The 26,673-nt window shown below is 37.9% G+C and overlaps 1 protein-coding gene across 1 annotated transcript; it reads right to left on the bottom strand.

Annotated features, from left to right (window-relative positions):
- Positions 1–18,094: 18,094 nt before the first annotated feature.
- LOC130073195 (serine/threonine-protein kinase pim-2-like) lies at positions 18,095–18,856 on the bottom strand. Its single transcript, XM_056238666.1, has 2 exons — positions 18,454–18,856; positions 18,095–18,357 (listed from the first exon to the last, which is right to left on the bottom strand). The coding sequence occupies exons 1-2, from the start codon at positions 18,797–18,799 to the stop codon at positions 18,095–18,097; spliced, it is 609 nt and encodes a 202-aa protein (XP_056094641.1). The 5' UTR covers positions 18,800–18,856.
- Positions 18,857–26,673: the final 7,817 nt, after the last annotated feature.

The raw sequence follows: 26,673 nt of genomic DNA, 5'->3' as shown, positions 1-26,673 counted from the left end.
GGTTTTCAGCTTTTCTTTTTCGAGGGGCTGTCAGGGCATTGTATCTTTCCAAGTGATTTGAATGCTTTCTCTGGACAGAAAGGGGGACAACACATGATGAACATCATATCTTCACAGCAATATATTTCAATTTCATAATTTTGAAAATAGTTTTTTTTGCATGTACAGTAGGCTGCCGAGAAGGCTGAATAACTAGCTAGCCTACATCAATCGCAGGCTACTGTTCAAGTAGCTACCAATCAATCATACCTTGCATGTAAACCTAGTCAAATAGAAGCCAAAATGCCTAAATGCATTTTCATCATTTTACATTGAATTTCTTTAGACATACTACACATTCTATGAATGAGCTTGTCAAGTAACTGGCATTTTTAGGGGGTAACGTTAGGCTATTTGTATTTCTAGCCAAGTGCCTTGGTGTTAATGAGCTTTGCTAATGTTACTAGTCTGCAGTTTCCTAGCTTAACCTTGCACAATGCAACTGATGTCCACGTTTATTACTAACACAACGTATGAGCGTATTATATCCAGTTTGGGTAAAACGACAGGTATATTAGCCTTTAATTAATTTCACAGTCAAACTGAAAATTACTTACCTCTATGTGTTTCTTTAGATTGGACGGCGAATTCTTGAAAGAAGAAATCGTATGCTTCTGAGGCAGACAGAGAAGGCACTTAAAAATGAACGATTCGTTCTTCCTTTCCACTACTTCAAATAGTTCGCTTAAATATGGCCATGGGTGCTCAATTTCAATATCTGGCGCTTTTTCCATTATTGCGTTGGCTATAACAACCGTGACGGCGAAAATTCGGCAAATGAATAGACAGTAAAGCGCAGGCGCAGCCAGCAGCAGCGCCCAAACTGCACGACACACGATGTGTTCTGATTGGTACACTTGAGGAGCACGTGCACTTATTTGGACCTGTCACTGGTCACGCATGTATGTCGTGGAAAGGAACGTAAAAAGAAACGACAGGTTTTAGGAAAGTAGTGGAGTAAAAAGTAAGGTTTTTCACTTCGAAATGTAGTTGAGTCAAAGTATAAAGTCTCACAAAACAATGATACTCAAGTAAAGTACAGATACGCTAAAAAGTTACTTAAGTACGGTAACGAATTACTTGTACTTCGTTACTGTCCACCACTGGCTATGCTGCCGAGAGAGCAGGGACAGGCCAGGATTAATGTTAGACAGAACAATGGTCAGAGGAGACACACATTATTGCAAAAGTATTATTATAAAAAAACTTGTGTGGAGCAGAGTATGTGAGCGGTGCGGAGCGGAAAGAATTTGCGCTCCACGCTCAAAGCATTTCATAATTACTCCGCTCAAGCTCCGCTCTGGGTATTCAAATTTCCGCTCCTCGCTCACTCCGTCCTTAATATGTCTCGCTCCGTTTTCGCTCCATGGTAAAACAAGTTTTTTTTCTTTTTTAAATAACACCAACCTCTGGCTCTGATCAGAAGATGCATGTAAGTAAACGAATACGCATTACTAAGAGAAGAACATCCACAGACTTTATTGGAATTTTGAACACGCCCAAAGTCAAACCAATAAATTAGGCTATCCTTTAGCTCACTTTTAAATAAAGCAAAATAAAAAATAAGTTTGGAATGAGGCTAAATAAAATAAATTATCAAATGAAAAACATTAAATAAAAAATATCAAATGCAAAACATTACATTAAATAAATAAAATAAATCCCAAAACGAAAATATAAAGTAAAACAAATTTCCAAAACGAAAAAATATAGATATCTTTAAGCCAACTTTTATATTAGGCTATGCTAATATTGAGAAATAGCCTAATATGAACAGGAAAAAAATGCTGGCTGGTTGAACATTTTTTTTATTAGCAAAGCTATATCTTCTCCAGTGTATCGTTAACTTTAAAAAAAACGAGCTTTTGCAGAGTTGCAGGTGCCAAGCACATGCGATTATTGCTGGACATCAGACCAGCAATAGAAAACACCCTTTCCACACTGGCCGAGCCGCTGGGAATGCTAAATATGCGTCTTGCAATTTGTGAAAGTTGTGGGAGTACATTAGAATTTTCTTTCCAGAAGCGAAGGACGTCGTCAACTTCGGTGTTCAATCTCGGCATTCCAAGGTATTGCTCGACTTCTCCTTTTACGTCTAGTGTTGTAGAAGACGAACAGGTCGCAGTTGCGTATGACTGGAACATTGACTTGACTTTTTTTGCGCTCGATGGCTCAGGGTCAGGGACAGTCACAGGGTCAGCATCAGCGACAAGGGAAGGGGATGTTACTCTTTTATTTACGCTGCAGAGAAGTTCTGTTTGACGAACTAACAACTCCCGGATCTCAATCTGTTTGCCTTGAACCTACAAGAACAATACAATTATTATTATTTTGCCCTTCTGTATTAGCCTATTATTATTATTTATAATAATATTAATAATAATGAGTTTTCATACAGGCCTACTGTATTATTTTATCATTATTGTTAATTTGCTACTACTCTTTTCTTTTAATAAACCATGGTTCATTTCTGAATTCTATGCCTTTGTGTGAATTACTTGCCTTTTCATCTCTTGCAATCCACTCGTTCTTGAAGCGTGGATCTAATAATGCAGCCAGAATAACGTGGGTGTCGTCATAAAACCTTTGATAACGAGTCGAAAGGTTCTCAGCTAGAGTTTCTGCGAATGCGGCTATTTCCAGTGGAGTGTCACTGGAAACATCAGACATCACTCTGTGTATTTCTGCAACTGCCGGTAGGATCATGCCCAGGTTTCCCAGTTCCTTTTGTAAACTGTCTGTCAGTTCAGCAAATGGTGTGAGTATTCTCACTAAGCTTTGAAGAATCAGGACATCATTGCATGTGAGTTTCCCATCATCTGTGATTGACGTCATCCTGTTTTGCCACAGCGTGTCCTTCTCAAACATTTTCAGCACCGACTCGATCATCCGCAACTGACTGTTCCATCTGGTTGCGCATGCAGTTGTGGGACGAACAGCTAATTTGTCGATTTCCTCTGTGTTCAGTGTGCTTTTTCTAACTGTTTTAACTACTTTTCCAACCTTGTTGATTATTGAATTGATTGCATTGTGCTTCGCGATTGCGTTTTTAATTGCCAGTTGGAGTAAGTGGATCGGACATCTCAAGTGAAGATTTGATTTTGTGACGTAGTGATCTACCATCATGTTCAATTGGATGGCCAGCTGGTCTGCATGGAGCTGCAGGAGTGCAACATCTGGATCATCACCCTCACAAACTGTCTCCCTGTCCCCGACATCTTGGTCCAGCTGATCCCCGAATTCGCAAAAACCCGGCAGATTGAAGGCTTTTTTCATATTGCTGGCACTATCAGTTACTACTCTGATCACACCACGCTGCTGAATATTCCAGCGTCTCAGGACGTCTTCATATATGGCATAAATGTGATTCGCTGTGTGGTGTCCCTGAATGTGTTCACAACTCAGCAGAACATTGTGGCCTTGAAAGTTTTCATCTAAAAAACTGCCCACGATACCCAGAAAACTGTGACCTCGTCGGCTCGTCCAAATATCAAGGCCCAATGAGAGTCCATTGCAGTTCTCTAGCAGAATGCGCAATTTATTCTCCAACTCTAATAAAGCATGTGGCATGAGTGTGTCACGGACCGTGCTGTAGCAAGGTGGGGTGTAGCCAGGCTGTGCAATGTTCGCAAAATAGCACATCCCTTCTCTTTCTCCTTTGGTGAGTGGCTCATAGTCCATGTAGATCATTTTAAAGAAAGCCTGGTCTTGTTCACTCTTCCTCTCCTGTGAAATATGCGCTTTTGTCGTTCTTTGTTGAAAGAAGCCTTTAAATGTACTGCTCTGTGTCTCTTTACACGTTTGCTGTAATTTTTTCTCTGCAAATAAATGTAAATTGAACATATTATGGCGCTAAAATTAAATGCAAATAATAAGTACCTAAATGCTGCAAAATATTTACAAATGTATTCATTCTGCCTGGGTGGTTTAGGTTGTTCAAGCTGAATAATACCGACCTTCAGATTTTTTTTCCTCGTGTGAGCGAAAAACGTGATCGTGTTTCCTTGACACATGCCTTTTAAGATTCCACAAGGAATCTTTTGACGTTGTAATCACCTCCCCGCACTCACGTTCTCCTTTGTCATCACTACCTTTTACAATAAATTTATATTTTTTCCCCCCTTCTTCACGGTAATATTTCAGAAACTCCATCTTTCTGTTTTTCTTTAACTGTGTTTAACAAATTATACAATCGTCCTTCATATGGAGTTGCACAGGCGGAAATCGCGAGGGGTTCAGTGAAAATATCATTAACAGCATGGGTAAAATTAAGTACATGATATATACTTCATATAAATGTTTGTGAAAGTACTAGTAAATCAATTCAAATGCAAACAAATGCAAAATATGATTAGAAACATTTTGAGCACCCCTCCGTCACCGCCTCACAGTGGTTTGGTCCTGTCTCGTGATTCGTAATTGAGCGATAGTGGAGCGTTTTCGGAGCGGGAGAAAATCACAACGCTCCGACATTTAAAAAATCCGCTCTTCGCTCCTGGCAAAATCACGCAACTCCGCTCCCACTCCGCACCGCTCACATACTCTGGTGTGGAGTGAGTGTGCGCAGCCGCAGTTTATTGCATCACTTAATCGCGTATTTTTGATTAGCCTAGCTGTCAGATACTGAGTAAACATTAAAAGATCAGGCCTATTCAATCTTCCCTGGATGTTTTTTTAACGAAGAAATTAAATAATAGCAATCAGGAGAATGGAAGCAGCAATAAAAAAATAAGGACTGTAGTGCTGTCGGCAAAACATTATAGCTACCACTGCAATAAAAACTGCACTGCAACAAAAAGGTAAGGCATATGTGTTTTTATATTTAATGCTGTTCACTGTGAGTTTTAATTAATAGTGTAATAGAGTTAATAGTGCATCGTTCATTCTGTTTGGTAAAATGTGGTGTATATCGTTCGATAATGTCGTTGTTCTACATGCACAGAGGGGAATGCTATAGGTAGCACGCACTAGGCCTATTTAAAACGCCGCCACGGCAGGTGTTGTGGTGAGAGACCACCGCTAACTTATAGATATAGCCTATACACGTTCGCTAACGATACACATTCTGCTCACAATATTGTACAGATTATTACCATCGTATATCAGTTAATAGCAAAGCTATTATTGGTCATCTAGGAGTATTGAAAATTACCAATAACAGATAAACTATAAGCTTTGATCAGGTGCGTATGTCATGCTCATTAATATCCGTCCAGACTAACGTTACGTGATATCTTAGCGTTTTCTCATCGAGAGACAGATAGATATTTTTATTCCTGATACACGTTTTTGTTCCTCCGATCTGGTGTACGCTACACACGATTGCGTTTTTCGAAGCCGATGCAGAAGAGAAATCCTGTCTCTTCAGCTACACACACCGCACACAGGCACTATAGACAGCACCGTCCCTTTTCTTGTTAGGAAACCTGTGGACTCGATGTCCTGACAGGCCGGAGTTTTTGCAACCTCCACAAACACAATAGTTTACCATGACGATGATAAATTAAAATACAAACTATTCACGACCGCTCTTACTGACTTTTTTTTTCAATTCGATGCCACAAGAACGAGGTTTTACATATTCACAATATCACATTAACATTAGCTGCCAGGAAATAAAAAATCCAAAAAAAGTTTTACATAAAATCCAGTGCTTTCAAAGCATTACATGTTTTCATTGCTCTTTTGTTTTTAGTTTGTTCCAAGAGATGTAGCCTACATAATGTGAAGTCATTTATAAAATGTGGGAAAAAAGCCCAATTCTTTTTATCTATATGGTATTTTCCAAATAAAACAAATGTTGTTCTTTACATTCCAAATTGTCATTCTGAGTATAAAAAAGCAAACTTACCCGCTCGTACATACAAACCTATCTGCGCTACTGAGGCTCCCTCCCTCTGGTGACGTAAAATGACGCGATGTTGAAAAAAAAACAACGGTTTTTACGAGCAGTCAAAGAAATGCTCACTTTATCTACTAAATTCGTGCCCTTATGTCGTTTTAAAACATTTTAAATCCTGCATTACCTTTTCATATGGTATTTTCATACAAGGTTATATATTAATTTAGATAAAAAAATTTTACCTGCAATATGCTCTTTAAGGATTTGTTTACTGTGTGTGATTAATTTAATGGAAAGCACATTCACTTCTAGTCGTCTTGCTGTTAATTTTAAAGGGGTCATGAACTGGCTTTTTAAATTGTTTTATATTGTTGTCTGAGGTCAACGTATGACGTTCGCTTGGTTTTTACATTCAAAAACATCAAAATGAATAAGTAATAGGCTATTTTCTACCCTAGTTTTGAGCCTAGCTCAAAAACGCTCGGTTTTTATGGGCGTCTCGCATTGAAGACTTGGAAGTAAACGCCCACTGCTGTGAGTGGATAATAGTTTTGCATATTATAATGAGTTTCGTCTAATGCGCGAATCGGTGGGCGGGGCTAAACCGGCCGTGTTGAAGTAGGCGTTGATCTTCTTCTGCGGGGGTGGTGTTTTATCCTCTTTGTCGTCATAGTTCCCCACTTTGAAAAACGAGTCGTTTGCTGAGCCTGGTGTCAATAAAAGCTTTTATTGGACTAACAAGGACGTTTTCAGTTCTGAAACTTACAGGATATTCTTATAATTTGATGACCTCTTAGATGTCAAAAGCTCAAGGAAAATTTGATTTCTCAGTTCATCACCCCTTTAAATAAACGTAGGGCAAGTAGCTAATCAGTGTCTGCTCGTTTATTCAAACTAAGTTGTCCTATAACAGACGAACGTCGCAACACATACAGTTCAATTTTCATTCAAGCTCCAAACTGCAATTATTATTATTAAGGGGCAACCTAATGGCTCTGCTCTGGCGATTTTTACAAGCATGATGCATCTTATCTATTTTTCAGGACAATGCCTGGTGAGAGCCACTAAAGAGGATCATAGCCATCGTTGGAATTTTGAAAGGACGTGGGTGAATATCAATCTGCCAAATGAACTTTTTTAGCATGCACATTCACATCTGTATATTAATACTGATTATATATTAACTTTGTTTGTAACTGGAAAGAACTAAGCTTCTGAACTAAGAACAAAGAACTTTTTGACTGAAGGACTTGACCGTGTTTTATGTGCATTTTAGCCTATGTGCATTTTAAAGTAAACCCCATGCCGTAATGGAAAAAGTATGTACATATATTGGACAGTTGCTTGTAATTGCTATCAAATATTGTTTACATAAAATAAACATGTGTATTTTTACATATATTGGAGAAATGCTTGTAAATTAATTACTGTCTATTAATGTGTATATAAAGTGAACCCATACATTGAGTAAATGTCATGTTGATATATTGGAAAGTTGATTTTAATTAGTATAAAGCAATGTTTATATAAAGTATACCTCATACATTGATGTTAAAAGTATATAGAAGGTAAAGCCCCATACATTAAAGGTACAAATATGTAGAAATATTGGAGAGTTGCCTGTAATTATTGTCAAATAATGTTTATATAAAGTAAACCCCCTTATTTAAATGGTAAACATGTAGTCTTTGTTTTAATTATGTAATTTTAAGGTATTTCTGCAATATTTGTAAGTTTTTATACAGATTTATACATTCGTTTAACATTCAAGATATTTTTTTATGAGATTTATTTTTCTTTCTACAGCTGTTTGACTGTAAAAATACAGAATGTTTACGGTAAATATCCGTTTTCAAAAAACAAAATTTTTCTGTAAAATAATTAAAGTTTTTTTTACTGTAATTTGACGGTAAGTGGTTGGCAACTTTGCTGCCAGACTTTTTACCATTATTTTATGAAAAAAAATTTACAGTGTAGGGTGATGGTCTTGTTGAGCTATAATAGAAGATTATACTACATAACAGTTTTGCCAGCTGGGATGTAAAAACTTTGATGCTCAATATCTCAGAACTACCCTAAACGGAGATAGAACCTTATAATTCTAAGCTGAATCAACTGTATTGACTAGGCACACCATTTTATTATCTGCTTACCTTGATTGTCATCTAAACTTTCAAACGCGAAACGCGCATCAGTGGCTCCGAATCCGAACCATGCCGAACCTATGATCTGAAGTGAACTCTCTCTGAACTTTTCACACGCAACTGACGTATCAGGTGCAAGGTTTTCAGCGAATCAACGATCAGAGAATACTGCAGTGAGAACGTTGTAGGCAGATGTTACAGCTGTTGGCCTTAAACTCCTCTCCTGTCATTATACACTGTGGTCTAGTCTACTAGTCTAGTCATCAAGAGAAAATTAACGTATTGAGAAAAATTAATCTTGGCGTGACATTTCTTGCGTGTGCGTGAGAGCGTGAGATTGATGCTGAAAGCGTGAGTGTCATGCCAGATGCGTGAGAGTTAGTAACCCTGCTTGATGTCATGAACGCATTAACTAATTGTTCTGCATTTGTCAATGAGAGCATATGGCGTAATTTAGATATGTTTTTAAGATGGAAAAAGCAGTTTTACATATACTAGACACGTGACTTTCAAATGAAAGATTGGTATCAAATAGCACACCCAGGTTCCTAACCGTGACGAAGACTTAACAGAGCAGCCATCAAGTGTTAGACAGTATTCTAGGTTATTACGTGTGGAAGTTTTTTGTCCAATAATTAGAATCTGTCTTTTCAGAATTTAGTAGTAGGAAATTACTAGTCATCCAATTTTTTATATAAGCTATGTATTCCGTTAATTTTGTGAATTGGTAAGTTTCGTTAGGTTTTGAAGAAATATACAGCTGAGTATCATCGGCATAACAGTGAAAACTAATTCCATGTTCCCTAATGATATCTCTTAATGGTAGCATGTACAGAGTGAACAGCTGCGGTCCTAGTACTGAGCCTTGTGGCACGCCATACTGGACTTGTGCTCGATAAGACATATCTTCATTTATTGATACAAACTGATAACGGTCAGATAAGTATGATTTAAACCATGCTAATGCAGTTCCACTAATGCCAACATAATTTTCGAGTCTATTTAAAAGAATGTTGTGGTCAAAAGCAGCACTAAGATCAAGTAAAACTAATAGAGAGATACAACCGCAATCGGATGATAAGAGCAAATCATTTGTGACTCTGATGAGAGCTGTCTCGGTACTATGGTACGGTCTGAATCCTGACTGAAAATCCTCGCAGATATCATTTCTTTCAAGAAAGGAACACAGTTGTGAGGATACTGCTTTTTCTAATATCTTTGATAGAAAAGGCAGTTTCGAGATCGGCCTGTAATTGACTAATTCTGTATGAGCAAGTTTCAGGTTTTTAACAAGCGGTTTTATCATAGCCAGTTTAAAGGTTTTTGGTACATTTCCTAGAGACAAAGATGAATTAATGATATTAAGAAGAGGATATATGACCTCTGGAAACATCTCTTTCAGTAGCTTAATCGGTATAGGGTCTAACATACAAGTTGTCGATTTAGATGAATTAACGAGTTTAGAAAATTCTTCCTCTCCTATGGCAACAAATAAATCAAATTTTTCCTCAGGGAGACTACAATGCACTGCCTTAGTTATAATTAGTTATAATTTTGTACCTGATATTATCGATCTTATAAGTAAAGAAGTTCATAAAGTCATTACTGCTGTGTTGCTTGGACACTTCTGGGGTTGAAGCTTTCTTTTTCATTAGTTTAGCCACTGTTTCAAATAAATACCTAGGATTATGGGGGGTTTTTTCTAATAGGGTTGAAAAATAAGCAGATCTAGCAGCTTTTAAGGCCTCTCTGTAAGCAATCGAGCTCTCTTTCCATGAAATCCGAAATACCTCTAGTTTAGTTTTCTTCCAGTTGCGCTCCATTTTTCTGGCTGCTCTCTTAAGGGCCTCGGTGTGCTCGTTGTACCACAGCGTTGGACTATTTTCTTTAATCTTCTTTAAGCGCAACGGAGCAACTGCGTCTAAAGTGCTGGAAAAGAGAGAGTTAAAAGTTTCTGTCGCAATATCGAGTTCTTCTAAGCTATCTGGGATGCTGAGATGATGAAACTGATTAGGAAGATTATTGATAAAGCAATCTTTAGCGGCAGAAGTTATAGGTCTAACGTATTTATAACACGTAGTCGGCTTTGCAGCCTTGGCTAAATGTAATTTACATGAGACTAGATAATGATCTGAGATGTCATCGCTCTGCTGCATAATTTCAACGGCATCAATATCTATTCCAAGTGATAATATTAGATCTAGAGTATGATTACGACAATGAGTAGGTCCTGACACGTGTTGTCTAACTCCAATTGAGTTTACAATGTCTTTAAATGCCAATCCCAATGAATCTTTTTCATTATCTACATGTATATTAAAATCACCAACGATTAGTACTTTATCTGCAGCCAATACTAATTCTGATAGAAAGTCCGCAAATTCTTTGATAAAATCTTTATGGTGCCCTGGTGGCCTGTATACAGTAGCCAGCAGAATTCTCAAATGTGATTTATCGTTTACACTATATATTTTTACATTAAGGACCAACACTTCAAAAGAAGTATATTTAAAACTAGATTTCTTAGTGGTTTTGAAAATATTACTATAAATTACAGCAACACCTCCCCCTTTGCCTTTCAGACGAGGTTCATGTTTATAACTGTAATCTTGTGGGGTTGACTCATTTAAAGTAATATAATCGTTTGGTTTTAACCAGGTTTCTGTCAACCACAGCAAATCTAGATTATAATTTGAAATCATATCATTAACTATGAGTGATTTTGGAATAAGGGATCGAATATTCAGCAACCCAAGCTTTATCATTTGCTCATCTGTATTATATCTGTTTTTTATTTGTTGAACATCAATTAAATTTTTAATCTGACGTTTTTTGGATTTCCAAATTCGGGGAACAGACACAGTCTCTATATGATGATATCTAGGTGGAAGAGGCTCTATGTGATGGGATTTATCTGACCTTGGGGACGTGAGGCCGCTAGCAGACGGTCGGTTTAGCCAGTCTGTCTGCTTTCTGACCTGAGCCCCAGATTGTCACGTTTTAGCTCTAAGACTATGAGCCAAATTACTAGAGAGAAGAGCAGCACCAGCCCAGGAGGGATGGATACCATCCCTTTTCAACAGGTCAGGCTTGCCCCAAAAACGTTTCCAATCGTCTATGAATTCTACATTATTTTGCGGACACCACTCAGACAGCCATCGATTCAGTGAGGCCAATCTGATAACTATCTCATCACTCGTGCGAACAGGAAGGGGGCCAGAGCAAATTACAGTGCCTGACATCGTACTTGCGAGTTCACACACCTCTTTAACATTAATTTAGGTGATCTCTGACTGGCGGAGTCGAACATCATTAGTGCCGACATGAATAAGGATCTTAGAGAATTTACGATTAGCATTAGCCAGCACTTTTAAATTTGCTTTGATGTCAGGCGCTCTGGCTCCCGGCAAACATGTGACTATGGTGGCTGGTGTCTCATTTACATATAAATGCTAAATAAGATGGGACCAAGCACAGACCCTTGTGGGACACCCTGCTAAACTAGTGTTGGTATAGATTTTAGGGGGGGCACGGTTCACAAAACCCTCGGTTCGGTTTGTATCACGGTTTTAGGGTCACGGTTTTCGGTTCTGTACGGTTCTTGTTGTTATTTTTTCTTTTAATCTTTAACACTCCAGATATGTACTTCAGCATATGATATATAGCTTAATTATCCACAATTTAGGATACAGTATTAACAAAAATGTTATATCATGCACAAACTGAATTTGACTTGACTTTAAGCACATTATTGGGACCATCTCCGAGGAAAGCTAGGTGAGATTTTGATACAGCAAGAGAGAAGACATTGATGACATGCTTTTCGTTTATTTGGCAAAAAAAAGTGTATCACTATCTCTACAGGAACTTATGTGCATTTTTAGCACAAAGATTGAAATTAACTTGCATTTATCAAACTGCCAAAAGTGTAGCTCTTACAAAAATGTTATCTTTTAAATAAGTCAAAATACATTAAACATAATTGCCTATAATTAGGCTATAGCAATAGCAAAGGCCATGATCATAAAGTGAAACATAAGTTCAACCTCAACACAAAAACAGTATCAACAATGCTTCTATTCCCTGAGAGTGAGGATACACTTTTTTCACTTGAAATTAAAGTGCAGTATTTGGAAACATATGACTGGAGTCATATGGAAACTTAAAGTGCCACTGTAGCTGCTATATATTTAAATATCATAACATGAAATCCAAAATGTTCCCACACACCGGACTTATACGACGCTGGCGCATCCTCCAACTCTGGTTAGCCTTCCTCATCTCTCCCACTTGCCACTTCTTTGTAAGTATTGTAAGTACGTTATAGGTACACTATAATTTGTTACGCTGTAAACGCTGTAAAATCGCTTTAATTACGCAGTACTTTCCGGGCTGTAATCTAAAGTGTTACCGAAATGTGTTAGGTAATGCAGGGTCAAAGATGACACACTGCAAGTTTTAAAGTTGTGAGCAGAGAAGTAGGCTACACATACAAATAGGCTATATATGACGAAGGCAAAGAGCCTTTGTTATCTTTATCTCCTGTCTATACATTTTTTTTTATTTTTAGAGTGGGAACATTCCCATGTGTAGATAATGAGGAAATTACATTGTCTTTCATCGCTCCCTTCACCAAGTGCGTTCCAAACGGCTACATAATGTCACGCAAGTGCCCTGCTCACTCCAAAGTCCCCACTTCAAGGGCTCTGCCCTTCGAAGGGAGTAGGGCATAGGGATGCTCACTTCCGTTTGGAATTTTCCCTCAGTATATTGCTACCATTCACTTATATTCTTATGTGTTATATTCACCTGCAAATAACTAAATCACTGTGTTGACACTTTCTCCATAATCTGCAGACATTTTTTAATGCTTTAGGTCAATAATTTAAAGGTTTATTTAAGCAGCTTCCTGTAGTTGTTAGTAGTGATCTAAAAATATTTAAAAACCTTATTTATGATTACATGACATTATATTCCAGATTATCAACATGCCTGAAAAAACACTCCTTGTGATTGACCCAATGGGAAATGAACGTTCTTATGAACATAAAATTCTGCGGAACTGGAGGTAACCTTGTTAGAACTGTTTCATCTATTTTTTTTTTTATGCTATTCGATTCTAAACAGTACAAATGTCTCGACGACATCTAGGAATTTTTTTTAACTGAGGTGTGATGAGCAAACAGCCCAGTGGCAATTACGGACCCTGAAGCACGACCTGCAGATGGATTCCAGCAGTTGTGGAGTATTGAATGCATGTGTTCATATATTTTCAAGAGTGGCTTCAGGTCTGGATATGTTATAATGAATTTAATTAAGTCATCTGTCAATTAATGTTTCAGATTGCTGAACAATACCTGCTGACAGGAACGATCAGCAATGTTCAGACTACGCCTGAAGCGGTCAGCTCAGCACGCATGAAAGTAGCCTGCACACTTCTTGGATGTCGAGATGAGTGCTGTTTTAATTCTGTAATACCGTAGTAATGTATGTATTGTAATGTACAGTGTGTCATGTAGTACACCTCTGTAGATGCTATCTTCACTCTGAAAAATGTATTTAATCAAGTAAGAATATCCAAATATACAGAGGGGATAGAGAAGAAAATTATATAGAAAATAACTTGAAGGATGCAAAAAGTAATGCAAGAATGATTTGATTTAATGTAATTTCGGAACAGGTCTGAGAATTTTTTTTTCATGGTGTTTATGTTGACATTTAGTACACTATGATTGTCCAATGAATTCATATTTATCTTTTTTTTAATGTTAACAAATGTATAGGTAATGCAGAGGAGTACTGTGTGCTTTGCAGCATGCTGGAAGACGACCCCAACGAAAGCATGATTGAAATGGTATACAACTTATAATACACACACCCAAAAAGCTAGTTTAACTTTATGTGCCATGTTTTTTTGTAGAATTTTGTTATTTAAATGAAAAGGTAATTTTTCTTTTCATGTTTTCAGATTCTATATTGTTTTAAATGTACTAATTTACATATATATTCATCTCTTTTATTTTCAGGTACAGTGTGAGAGAGCTGCAATAGATGGGCACATTTTAAATGTTGTAACTTCAGTAGCCTAAATGTGTTTATGTGCAAAAAAGTGTGTAGTATAGTTTGAGTGTATGTACCTTTATCATTTGCATTGATAACAGTCTGCAGCACAGTGTGGTCTTAGTTCATATTTATATTAAGAACTTATTGTTTTACTTGTTTTGTATTGTGCCTCTCTGTTGCATGATTTTGAATTTTGAAATGAATTTGATTAATAATCTCCGTTCAAAATTGATCTGCTTGATTATAAATTATCTCAATAACTAATCTTATTTCAATTTACATTATCATCTGGTTTAGAGTAAATTTGTAACATCTGTCCAGGGACTATACGGATTAAAAACTTAGACTGTCAAATCATCCTATCTGTTTATTTTTCTAGGACAATCTGATGAGGTATTTGCACTGTAAAATCATCCTACCCATTTATTTCATACTGGTAGGACAATCTGATGAGGTATTTTGCACCGTAAAATCATCCTACCCGTTTATTTCATACTGGTAGGACAATCTGATGAGGTATTTGCACTGTAAAATCATCCTACCCATTTATTTCATACTGGTTGGACAATCTGATGAGGTATTTTGCACCGTAAAATCATCCTACCCGTTTATTTCATAGGACAATCTGATGAGGTAACGTTACTTTGCACTGTAAAATCACCCACCCTGTGACATTTTATGTAGTCACAGACGCGAAGCAGAAACGCGCAGTAGGATTTTACGATGTGGTAGGATGAACCGATAGATATGGCTATAATTTTGCGCTACGGTAGGAAAACTGACAAGGTAGGACAGATCGACAGAACACCGGCGCTGCACAGAGCGATCGGTTTATGACATCAAAGAACCGCGAGAGTGATTGAAAAGCATACGGAGCCGTCGCGCTCGCGGTACTTTGATGTCATTCGCCGATCGCTCTGTGCAGCGCCGATTCAACTCGAACAAGCCTCATATGTATGTCCACACACGTCTTATTTCGCGCGAAAAGGAAACACACGTCTGAGGTCACATACGGGCACGAGGCTACATTGCGCATGCGTCAAACCATGAGACACACACACATGCTCCGAACCGAGACAAGCGGACCAAACGGTTCGGATGTTTTTTCATGTACCGTGCCACCCCTAATAGATTTGTTTTTCCCCAAAGACACAAACTGGAATCGATTAGTGAGATAGGATGTAAAGGATTCAAACGCAGTATCATAGATTCCTAGCCGTTCAGACAATCTGTCAAGAAGGACAGCATGAGATATTGTGTCAAAAGCAGCAGTGATGTCTAACAAGACTAAAATACTACAGGCACCCATAGCAGCAGAGATGAGAAGATCATTTGTAACCCGGACAAGAGCAGTCTCAGTACTTTGACCTGATCTAAATCCAGACTGAAATGGTTCTAGGAGATTGTTTTGGACAGGTATTGCTGTAGCTGGCCCACTACAACTCGTTCCAGGACCTTAGCCAGAAAAGGTAGATGGGCAATAGGCCTATAGTTAGACAAATCCTCAACATCACAACCTGTCTTTTTAAGAAACCAGATTTGTAAGAGGAGATTTCCTTCTGTTTCATGGACACATTTCTTGAACAGTGCATTCAACTTTGATAGCTTAAGTCAAGTCAAGTCACCTTTATTTATATAGCGCTTTTTACAATACAGATTGTATCAAAGCAGCTTCACAGTGATAACATGAAAATAATACAACAAAGTTTGCTTCTAGAAGAAAATTGCATCAACGTCCAACGATTACTTCGACTGGTTGGAAGTCGAAGTAATCACGCCGGTATGGAGACGAGTTGTTGAGGATCAGTGCCGATGGCTGTCGTGTCGATGAGGCCTTCACAGGGCTGATGAGGCTGGCACTTCAGGATGCGTTGGGATGGGTTCAGGCGCAGGTCCACCATAGAGGAGAGACTAGGTGACACTTCAGGACTGCGTTGTCGTCGTGACCAGCTGCTGATCCTTCATCAGATCTGGATACAGCCTGGATCCGGCGGACTGCGGTAAACCTCGGGATAAACAGAGAGACTAATATTAGCGTAGACGCCATCCTTCTTATGATGTACCAAGTACATTGGATTTACGGGACGTGTTCCCGGTTTCGGCTGATCTAAACTATGCAGCCTAACATTGAATTATAACTTTTGACAGTAACTCGTACTGTAATGCATTACTTTTTAAATAAATTAACTCCGTTACCGTTACCATATGGTGCGTTGTCCGTTACTTTTTTTAATTAATTCATTTTGGCTGAAGTGTAGCCTACAGCCTAACCTGTTTACAGCAGCGACGCATTGTAGGATTGGTGGAAGGGTTGCCATTCCGTTAAAATACGGAATTGTCTCGTATTTACAAGTAAAATGATGCGTCCGTATCAAATCAATGAAGGACGCGATTTGTCCCGTATTTTACATAAGGCCCACACTAGTGTTGTCAAAATATTCGGTACTTCGGTACCAAGTCGGTACTACATTTTTTTAAACGTCACGGTACCAAGTACCGGTGGTACCGAGTACCCGGCCAAACCCGGTTCTTCATCTACTGCGAAGATCGCGAGTCAGCATAGCGAGTCACCTCAGAAATCCTTGTGATATATTCAGTTTGTGCTGGTCTGACTTAAATAAAAGTGTTTAAAAATTACTTTCTGTTTAAGTCAGTTTTGTGTTTGTATAGATCGTAACGCATAAAAGGGCATTAATGGGAACATTATATAATTTTTTTCTTTAAAGTAACTAAAAAGTTACTTTTAACAGTAATGCATTACTTTTTGGTGTAAGTAATCAACAAAGTAATTGAGTTACTTTTTGAATGAAGTAACTAGTAACTGTAACTAGTTACTATTTCTTAGTAACTAGCACAACACTGGTTAAGAGCTCGCTCAAGTACTGGGGAGCTAAACCATTTAGTGCTTTGTAAGTAATCAGCAATGTTTAAAAATGTATACGATGTTTAATAGGCAGCCAATGCTGTGTAGACAGAACCGGGCTAATATGGTCATACTTCCTGGTTCTGGTAAGAACTCGAGCTGCTGCTTATTAAACTAGCTGTAGTTTGTTTATTAAGCATGCAGGGCAACCACCCAGTAGAGCATTACTATAATCTAGCCTTGATGTGCATGTAAACGCTTGTCATTTTTCATTCACTTCAGTCCTGTCGTTTTTTCTTTTGATAGAGCTGTCCTCTGTTTTTTTGTACATCATCTACATCCTGGTCATACTACACAATACAGAATTGAAAAATAACTGCTTTGCACTGCAAATGTAGTTTCCTACTTCTCTGTGTTACACTACCTCTTCTCGTCTGACTGATGCACGGGATCTGGTTCTACTTATCAAACCAGCTGTGCTTCTCCAGCTGCTCTAGCGTCAGTCGCTCAGCTGGATCACGCACCAAACACCAGAAAATCAGGTCTCGGCATGCTGTGAAGTTTTCAGAGAGGGCGCGGGTTAGTCTTAGAGGATCACTAATGTTGAAATACGTGAAATAATGTAAAATATTTCCATATTTTGCCATATAAAATGTCATTATTTGATTATGTAAATATCCTGAATCAAATAATAATCTAGTAAACACGATTAAAAAGTGTTAAAAAAAATCAGAACTTCAACGTTTAGATAAAGGTTTAAGTGACTAATCAAAGTTTAACCTGATAGGAAAGTATTTATTTACTGTTATCCGTATTATATTCCATCTGTAATAACAATGTGGACTTTTATAAAGATCCGTTTGGCCATTAACTTTTTTAATTTCTCTCCGATACGGTAGGAAATGAAATGTGGAGGATTTTATCTTTGACAAGATGATTGCCAGGCCAGTTTGCTTAGACAGAGAGCAACCGTTAAAGATGTGATTGTATGCCGTGATAGTATCCCAAAGCTTGTCTACTCTTCTGCTACACACTCAAAAGTATCTACTTTTTCTTCACCAAAAGAGTACATACTTTTAGTGCGTAGTATAAGTAGGCGAATTGAGACAGCATTAGTGTCGGCCCAGATCTGGTACACATGGATCACACGGTCCAGATGTGGGCCGGATCTGGGCCGACCCTATGTTGCTGTCTGTGTGAGATTGTGCAGAGGTGTCTGTTGTGTTTACCTGAGGATAAGGTCAGACTCGTGTCAAGATAGTCACGCAGTATGCCGTTCAAGGTTTTAAAGGGCAGATGTCTGTGCAGGATCTCAAACAGCACAACACCTACAGCCCAGACGTATGCTGGCTCGGCGTAGAACACGGTGTCCCTCAAGACCTCAGGTGGGGTGTACAGGTCTGCTCCTAAAAGAGAGACTTTTTTAGTGTCAATAATACAGTGATCAATGTACTATTTCCAATTCCCAAACTCTGCTATGCTAACACAAACTGCTAACACACCTTGATATTCACTGCTGTTAAAGCCCTCACTACTAATTAGACGACCATGTCCGAAGTCAATCAATTTGAGCTTCAGACTCTCGTCGGCCACCACCAGGATGTTCCCCGAGTGGATATCACCATGGAAAACTCCACGGTCAACACAGTGTTTTACAGCTTGGACTAACTGACGTATCATCCAGCGTGCTTTTGCTTCGTTAATGTCGTCTGAATAAATGATGTAATGCCGCAAGTTCTGGCATGGATCAGGTTTCTCCATAATGAGATTGAAGCTGCTCTCGTCCTCAATCCAGTGGTGTAATTCGATGATGTTGGGGCATGAGGGAGCTTGTCCCAAACGCAGCATCAGTGCCACTTCTGCAAGCACAGGTTTGGAGTGATCGGGCTAGAGAAAAAAACAAACAGTTAGTTGGCCTTGAATTTTTTTTGAAGATTGTTCAAGATCAAGTTTATTTGTATAGCACATTTAAAAACACCCACAGTTGACCAAAGAGCTTAACAATGTCAGGATACACGCAAATAAACAAACACAGTAGAGAATGTCACAGTAGCAAAACTCAACTCGTATTTTTATGTAATTGTATTTACATTTACATCTTCTTGACTTACTGCTTCATTTTAGCAACAGGAATTGACAATACTCATCACTTAACCAAATCTCATTTAGGTTAGTCAACTTACAGTGTCAAGATAACGGTCCTGTCCACCCTTGCGTATATGCTTGATGGCAACCTGTGAATGGCAAAACAAACTGTTAGTTATTTCAAGCATATTAAAGTGCCTGATCTGCACAAGTTACAATCTGTTCGTTTTTAAATTAAGAAAGACGACACACATCTCTACATCAGGAGCAAAACATTGGTTGAATTCAATAAGAGTGCTCTACCTTGATTCTCTCACAAAATATGTGGGTTCCTTCATACACCTGGGCAAAACTTCCTGATCCTATAATTTCTCCCACTAGAAAAAAAACAGACATCCTAGTTCCTGAAAAACACACAGGACAAAGAACATAGACATATGTGAGGCAGTTTCCTTTGATTGTCTGATATTAACTCAAATAAGATTCATTTGAAGAATCTTAAAATACTTCTATCTTTTGATTTCGGATATATGTAGCAAATCAGCTACAATAAGTTTCTTTATGTGATGTCAGAGTATCAGAATTATAGCCTAAATAATTATAAGTAGGAAACAACAGGGCAGAAATATCAAGAAGCAAAGATAATAATGCCTCACCGTATTGCAGTCCGTCAGGCAACGCCTCTGGATCGTCTGGCTCCACTTGCATTGACGACGGGAGATCCTCACAGACCTGACCCGACTCCGGCTCCGGCTCCGGCACTGACTCCGGCTCAGGCACAGACTTGATCTCGGATGAAACCTGGAAAAGCATCAGCTCGGAGTTGGCCAGATCCGACTGTGGCGTAAGATGCTGGACACTGTCCGGGTCGTGGCAGAGGAAGAGATGCTTTGCAGCCGTGCCTAATCTCCGGAAGAAGGCACAGACTGCTCTCCTCTTCCTTCCTTTCTTAGATTTTTCTAAAATGAAGAAAAATTCATAGAAAATTATGGTAACACTTTACAATAAGGTTCATTAGGAAACATTACATTAACAATGAGCAATACATTTGTTACTGTATTTATTAATCTTTGTTAATGTTAGTTAATAAAAATCCAGCTGTTCATTGTTTGTTCATGTTAGTTCACAGTGCATTAACTAATGTTTTACAAATACAACCTTTGATTTTAATAATGTATTAGTAAAAACAAAGATTAATAAATGCTGTAGAAGTATTGTTCATTCTTAGTTCATGTTAACTAAGGTAGTTAACTAATGTAAACTAATGAACCTTATTGTAAAGTGTTACCAAAATTGGTAACATATAAACATCTCTGAGAATGATGATTAGAGCTGCAAGTACTAATCAATGCAATTAAAGATGAAAATACTACAACAAACATCATTTACAGATTTTTAACTCAAGCGATGTCAAATCAGAATTATAACTGAAAGTAATAATAAAAAGAATCGATCAGAGAAAATAACAGAAGGCAGAAATAACATGAACAAAGTAATAATGACTCACTGTCATCCAGATCAAAACTGGAGGGATATGAAGCAGGCGGCAGCTCAGAATCACCAGGATCTGTGTCCGGCGTTTGCTCGATCCTGGAGAAACCTGACACACACGGGGACTCCAGATCTTCACACACCTGGCCTGGCAAACACACCAGCTCAGGAACGGCAGGATCTGTGTTCAGCGTTTGCTCGATCCTGGAGAAACCTGACACACACGGGGACTCCAGATCTTCACACACCTGGCCTGGCAAACACACCAGCTCAGGAACGGCAGGATCTGTGTTCAGCGTTTGCTCGATCCTGGAGAAACCTGACACACACGGGGACTCCAGATCTTCACACACCTGGCCTGGCAAACACACCAGCTCAGGAACAGCAGGATCTGTGTTCAGCGTTTGCTCGATCCTGGAGAAACCTGACACACACGGGGACTCCAGATCTTCACACACCTGGCCTGGCAAACACACCAGCTCAGGAACGGCAGGATCTGTGTTCAGCGTTTGCTCGATCCTGGAGAAACCTGACACACACGGGGACTCCAGATCTTCACACACCTGGCCTGGCACACACACCAGCTCAGGAACGGCAGGATCTGTGTCCGGCGTTTGCTCGATCCTGGAGAAACCTGACACACACGGGGACTCCAGATCTTCACACACCTGGCCTGGCAAACACACCAGCTCAGGATCTGCGTCCAGCGTTGGCATGTTCCTCGCAGGACTTGAAACATGCATCAGCTCGGGATCCTCTAGATCTGGCTGTGGTTTAAGACACACCACTCTGTTCGGGTCGTCGCGAATGAAAGTGGACTTTACAGTCGTCCATATTTCCCGAAAGAAAGCACGGACTACTTTCCCCTTGCTACGTTTTTTAGGGTTTCCTAAAACAAAGAAAAATGATTATAAAACCAAATGACTACAGATGAAAAACAAACATATTCCATAAACGAACATAAACGTGGCTTTTATCTGATAAATTCATTAAAGAAAAAATAAATTGCACTTTTGCAAGTTCATATTCCTGGACTTGGCCTAAGCCATGAGCTCACGAAGGACCAGTGCAAGATTGAAAATTACAAGAACACTACAAAGATAAGTCACATAAAATACTTCTTCACTTTAAATAACAAGGAACAGCATGCTTCGCCGATATGAAGTGGATGAAAAAGTCTGGTATTATGTTTTGCAATGTAGTAAAGAAAAAGAAAGTTTCATAAAAACTATTTTAAGCTAGACACATTAGACTGCAGTCACTTATTTATCATAAACACCAAAAAAAAATATTAGTTTAGTTATTTAATTATTTATTAGTATAGTTTTGATGTTTTTAAATTAAAATAATACTGATACATCTTTATCTTTTCCTTTCTCATAGTAAATAATAACATTCCATAAATAATTCATAATTCATTCCTCTGAACTGAAGACCTGACCCTCCTGCTGTGGATAACCAAACAGTAACAGTATCGTATCGAAAAATTGATAACACTACATTGCACTAAGTTTATTATTTCAGATGCCTTTTTAAAAGTCTACTATTGAAAAATGTAATTCAACCCGCCGAAGTGGCCAGTTACAGTAGGAGTGCGTTACACGCCACTGATGAAATATACGCCTGCATTTGGCGGGTGTTAATGTCAAGCCCTGAACATGGCAATAACTTTATTTTTAATAAATGTATAAATTATAAATTTTCAATCTAACCTGTTGAGCTGTTCTCCATGGTCTCAGCTGTCAACTCCGCGATGCTGACAGAATCAGAGAGAATGTCTGAGGGGAAGCTGGTCACCCGGAGCTCCTCTCAACTTCACGGCACTCAATGAACAACACAGATGTGTGTGATGATGCTGTTAAATGTGCGTGTTAGCTCTGTGTGCAAATGCTAAGTCAAAATCAGTATCTAAAAGTATCTAAAGTCAGTAGTTAGTATCGCTCTAGGTCAACTCTCTCACTGCTCTCGCACTTTGAGTGTGTGTTCTGCTCTGTGACGTCACGGGGTGTTCTATAGGCACGTGACGATGCAGCAAGGATATCTTATCTTGTTTTGTTTCGAAATATAAAAATACCGGTAAGAAAATTAGTATCTCACCATCTATTCTAGACTATTTCACTTAATATTTCGATTTAATTTTTTAATTTTTAATTATTTTATTAATGTTTTACTTCTCTGAGGAGCTGATTCGTTGAGCAATGGATACATTTACTAGTTTACTACCTACCACACATTAATGCGTCTCTATGAATCCGCTCGAAAGAGTTAAGAAGTTAGGAGTCAACTTTTATGTTTATTTATTTATTTCAATAAGTTTGAGAAGCAAACCCCATTATAGGAAACCTTTGCTTCTTAACTGAAACTTTTAATTATTCTAGCTCAGGAGCCTGGCTGACCAAACAAATGTTCATATGGTAGCTTTTAAGAAATTTAAAGGGAAAGTAAACTCAAATTACATTATAACACATTATATACAGTTTAAACTGTCATTAGAAGAAAAAAAAACACCCTTAATAGGTGACATACATTTTTTTATGGATTGCTGTTCAGGAATCAGGATTACCATGACCATGTCCCCTTTAAACTTCATGTGATTGACCATAGGCTACAACTTTTTGTCTTTTTTGGGGAGGAAAATTCAAGGGAAAATTTTCTCAAATTATATAATATACCTCCCCGAGTAGCATGTTTAGATAGACCGATATCCCCTATTAAATAATGCTCCCAGTGCAATCTCACTTTATTATACAGCACTGCTCACTCTATATGCATTGTATGGATTCTCTTATTCTCTTAACATAAAAGGTGTGACGAGGGCACAAATAAAGTTATTTTAAGTGGCTAAAATATAAGAGCCAACACCACTGTTGCTATAAAAGTAGCCGACTACGCCACCTGGATTTATCCCTGAGACCCAGGACTCAGTTTCACCCCAATTCATCTATTAAATCTTATTCCACTGATAGGGCTGGACATCAACACCACTGACACCCAAGGGGTGAATCGAATTACAACATCTTTTATTACCATAAAAGGATATAAACTTAAAAATAGTAAACAAGAGGAAACATTCTGGTAAATGCCCAGTCCATTAGGCAGTCTGGTTATGATGGTTGTCTGGCCAGAAGCAGCAGTCTAGGTTTAGCCCCACAGCAGCAGCGGTCTCCACAGATCTTGTCAGTAGCTCACTGGAGAAAGATAAGAACAAACTGCCAGTATCTCCAGTCTAAAAATCAAGCATTAAAGCAAACCTAATCTACTCACTCGTGCACACAAATGCTCAGACAAAACACAATCTACACCCAAAGACCCAATATCACAGCACTAAATGAAAACAAAGAAAAGAAAATAATAAAGAAAGTGATTACTGGCTAAAACACTGGCAATTAGTTATCATCACAGTCCCTACCAGTTAAAAGTTAGATGTAGAGTGAACACAAAAAGTCTTTCTCCATTGATCTGCTCTTGAAACTCTGAGAGTTTTACTCACAATATGATCTGGTAGCAGTTCCCACTACCCAGTGTAGTTGACTGTCAGCGTTGTGCACGTGATTTCTCTGCGCCGCCGTCGTGTTCACTGTAACAAATTAACTCTATGGAATATTAATGATCAATAATAACTGGTTATGATTATGAATATTTGGGTCAGTTAATATAATTAACTTAATGTAGTAAAATTAATATTACAATCAACCCACCTGTTCGTCATGAAGACTCGGCGTTAATAGTTTATCAATTCTAAGAAATATTAATTTCCGGGGAAGGGAAATGTCTTTCTTACTGTACAGTCCCTTGTGAAAAAGATGTGTGCTTAATTGTATTGAAAGCGTACTTTTTGTGTGCTTAAACTCATAAAAGTATACTTTTTGATAAGTGTACTTGCAGATAATATAATATAATTAAAATTAAAGACCACTTAAGTGTACTTAAGTGAGTTAATAAATATTGTCATTAAAGTGTATTCCCTTTAAGTGCACTTTTTACAAATGCACTTTGTAATAATATCTAATTAAGTTTAACTTAAAGTAAGTACACTTGCATGACAATATTTCTAAACACACTTAAGTGTACTTTTTAAAAATACACTTTGTAATAATGTCTAATTAAGTTTTACTTAAAGAAAGTACACATTCATCACAATATTTCTAAACACACTTAAGTGCATGTTTTAAAAAAATCACTTTTTAATTGAGTCTACTTAAGTTTTACTTAAACATACATTTTAAATAATTATGATTTTATAGTGTTTTAAAGTTATTAAAGTTATAAGTTATTAAATTAAATTTATTTTGATGTATTGACTAATATACTAAATAAAATTTAGTATATTAGCGCGCTCAAACTTCGAGCAACGAGCTAGGTGAATACTAGTTGAGTAAAAGTCAGTGTAACGAGAGTGATTCAGCTGACTTCAACGCTTTAGATACTCGATAGATACTTCATTCTCGAGAGTTTACACCCGTGTCCAGTATAATCGAGCATCTGTGGTCAGTGCAGTGAGATGGTCGATATACAGGAGGTCACCAGCTTCACCTCAGACATGATCAGGGCCGTATTAAGACAGTGTGGTCGTGTCTTATACCTCAATAAGGAAATCTGGAATCCTTTCTTATTCTTTCTTGAACATGGTGGAAATGACGTACCAGTGGCTGATTGAGAAGCGGTGTCAAATAGTATGAGAAGAGAAGCTTTTAGTTATTTTTTATTTTATTATTTATTATTATTATTATTATAAAACAAAAATATTCACATTCAGAATACAGGTGTGAACATTTTCTACGATTGCAAATTTAAATTTACAAGTTCAGTTTTTTTTACAAGCTCTCATTTGTTTTGTTTTTCTCTCTGTCACTTCAAATTCAGATCACGTGAGTGTGAATATTTTTGTTTTTCATCAATATTGTTATTGAGTTCATAATCAATGTACTTGCATATAAAACATGCTTGACACTTAAGGAAAACATAAATGTAAAAGGACAGAGTCATTAAGAATAATAATTTTATCATTTTATCATACATGTTCAGATGTTTTGTTCTGCAAGGTCTCACATCGTGTTCTACAAGCTCTCACATTTTGCACCATATTTACCTCCATTAATGTCCTCTTCCTCACCCGAGTCTTCCTCGCTCCTGTCTCCCCCAAGAAGAATATCCTCATTCGCCTGGCGGTCATAGCCGACACCTAAGCTGTGTCTGAAATCGCTCCCTATCCACTACATAGTGCACTATATCGGGTGTCGGCCATTTTGTAGTGGTGTCCGAATTCTGAGTGAACGACATCATTCCCTACATTCATTCACTACTTTTACCCACAATCCTCTCTGAATTCGAGTGTACATTCGATGTACACTTGCTGGAGCACTATTTTCCACAATCCAATGCGGAGAGAACTGAGAGAGCAAGTTTAAACCAGAGATTACATTACAGCTTTCTTATTCCTGCTTTAACATTTATTTCATGCTAGTTTTATTTTTATATTAATCATTACTTGAATAGAACATATTAAAACATTGAGACAATATTATATAGATGAATTGTAAAATTAAACTATATTTATATCGTTTTTTTTTAATTAAAATCTATTATTTAGGCATTAACACAATTTAATGTGTTTTACTAATGTGTTTTGATAATTTATGGCATTGTTGTTAACTCGTTAAACTGTAAAGGGAGAGATGATTATTTGGTGGATGATTTGAAAAATATCCGTTTATCATATGTAGGAAGCGTATTCATTCGAATATAATAACGGTCGCCTGAGGACTCTCGACCACCACTTCACGAGTTCACATTTACATCAATTAAACAGAGTAAAGATTATGCGTATTTGGCGTGCTGTCCAGGGGGAGGGCTCCGAGCTCGGAAATTTTTGCCCGAACCCAGAGTGCTCCCCCTTGTTGTAAGAGTATTTAGGAGAAGAAGTGAGGAGATGGGGTGGTGGAGGGATGCTGTTAGACTGTCAAAGAACTGAGTTAAGTTTGCTGAATATATACCTCTTACCTCATTGATTGGGAGTGTGCTCCACTCGTGTCTAATTAGGCTTGATTACCTGAATGTGCTCCACATGTGTTTAATTATCTGAACATGCTCCTCCCGAACTTTGTTAGGAAACATCATTTCACGAGTTCACATTTACATCAATTAAA

Source organism: Rhinichthys klamathensis, unplaced genomic scaffold, assembly GCF_029890125.1.
Source record: "Rhinichthys klamathensis goyatoka isolate OS25496 unplaced genomic scaffold, OSU_Roscu_1.1 h1tg000530l_1, whole genome shotgun sequence".
Taxonomy (NCBI): domain Eukaryota; kingdom Metazoa; phylum Chordata; class Actinopteri; order Cypriniformes; family Leuciscidae; genus Rhinichthys; species Rhinichthys klamathensis.
The sequence above is the reverse complement of the archived record's forward strand: the minus strand, read 5'-3'. Positions and strand labels throughout refer to the sequence as shown.

Coding starts and splice junctions, on each gene's coding strand:
- LOC130073195 (XM_056238666.1), bottom strand. CDS start 18,799: ATGCTGCGTTTGGGACAAGCTCCCTCATGCCCCAACATCATCGAATTA. Junction 18,358..18,453: donor TAACAGCAGTGAATATCAAG/GTGTGTTAGCAG, acceptor TCTCTCTTTTAG/GAGCAGACCTGTACACCCCA.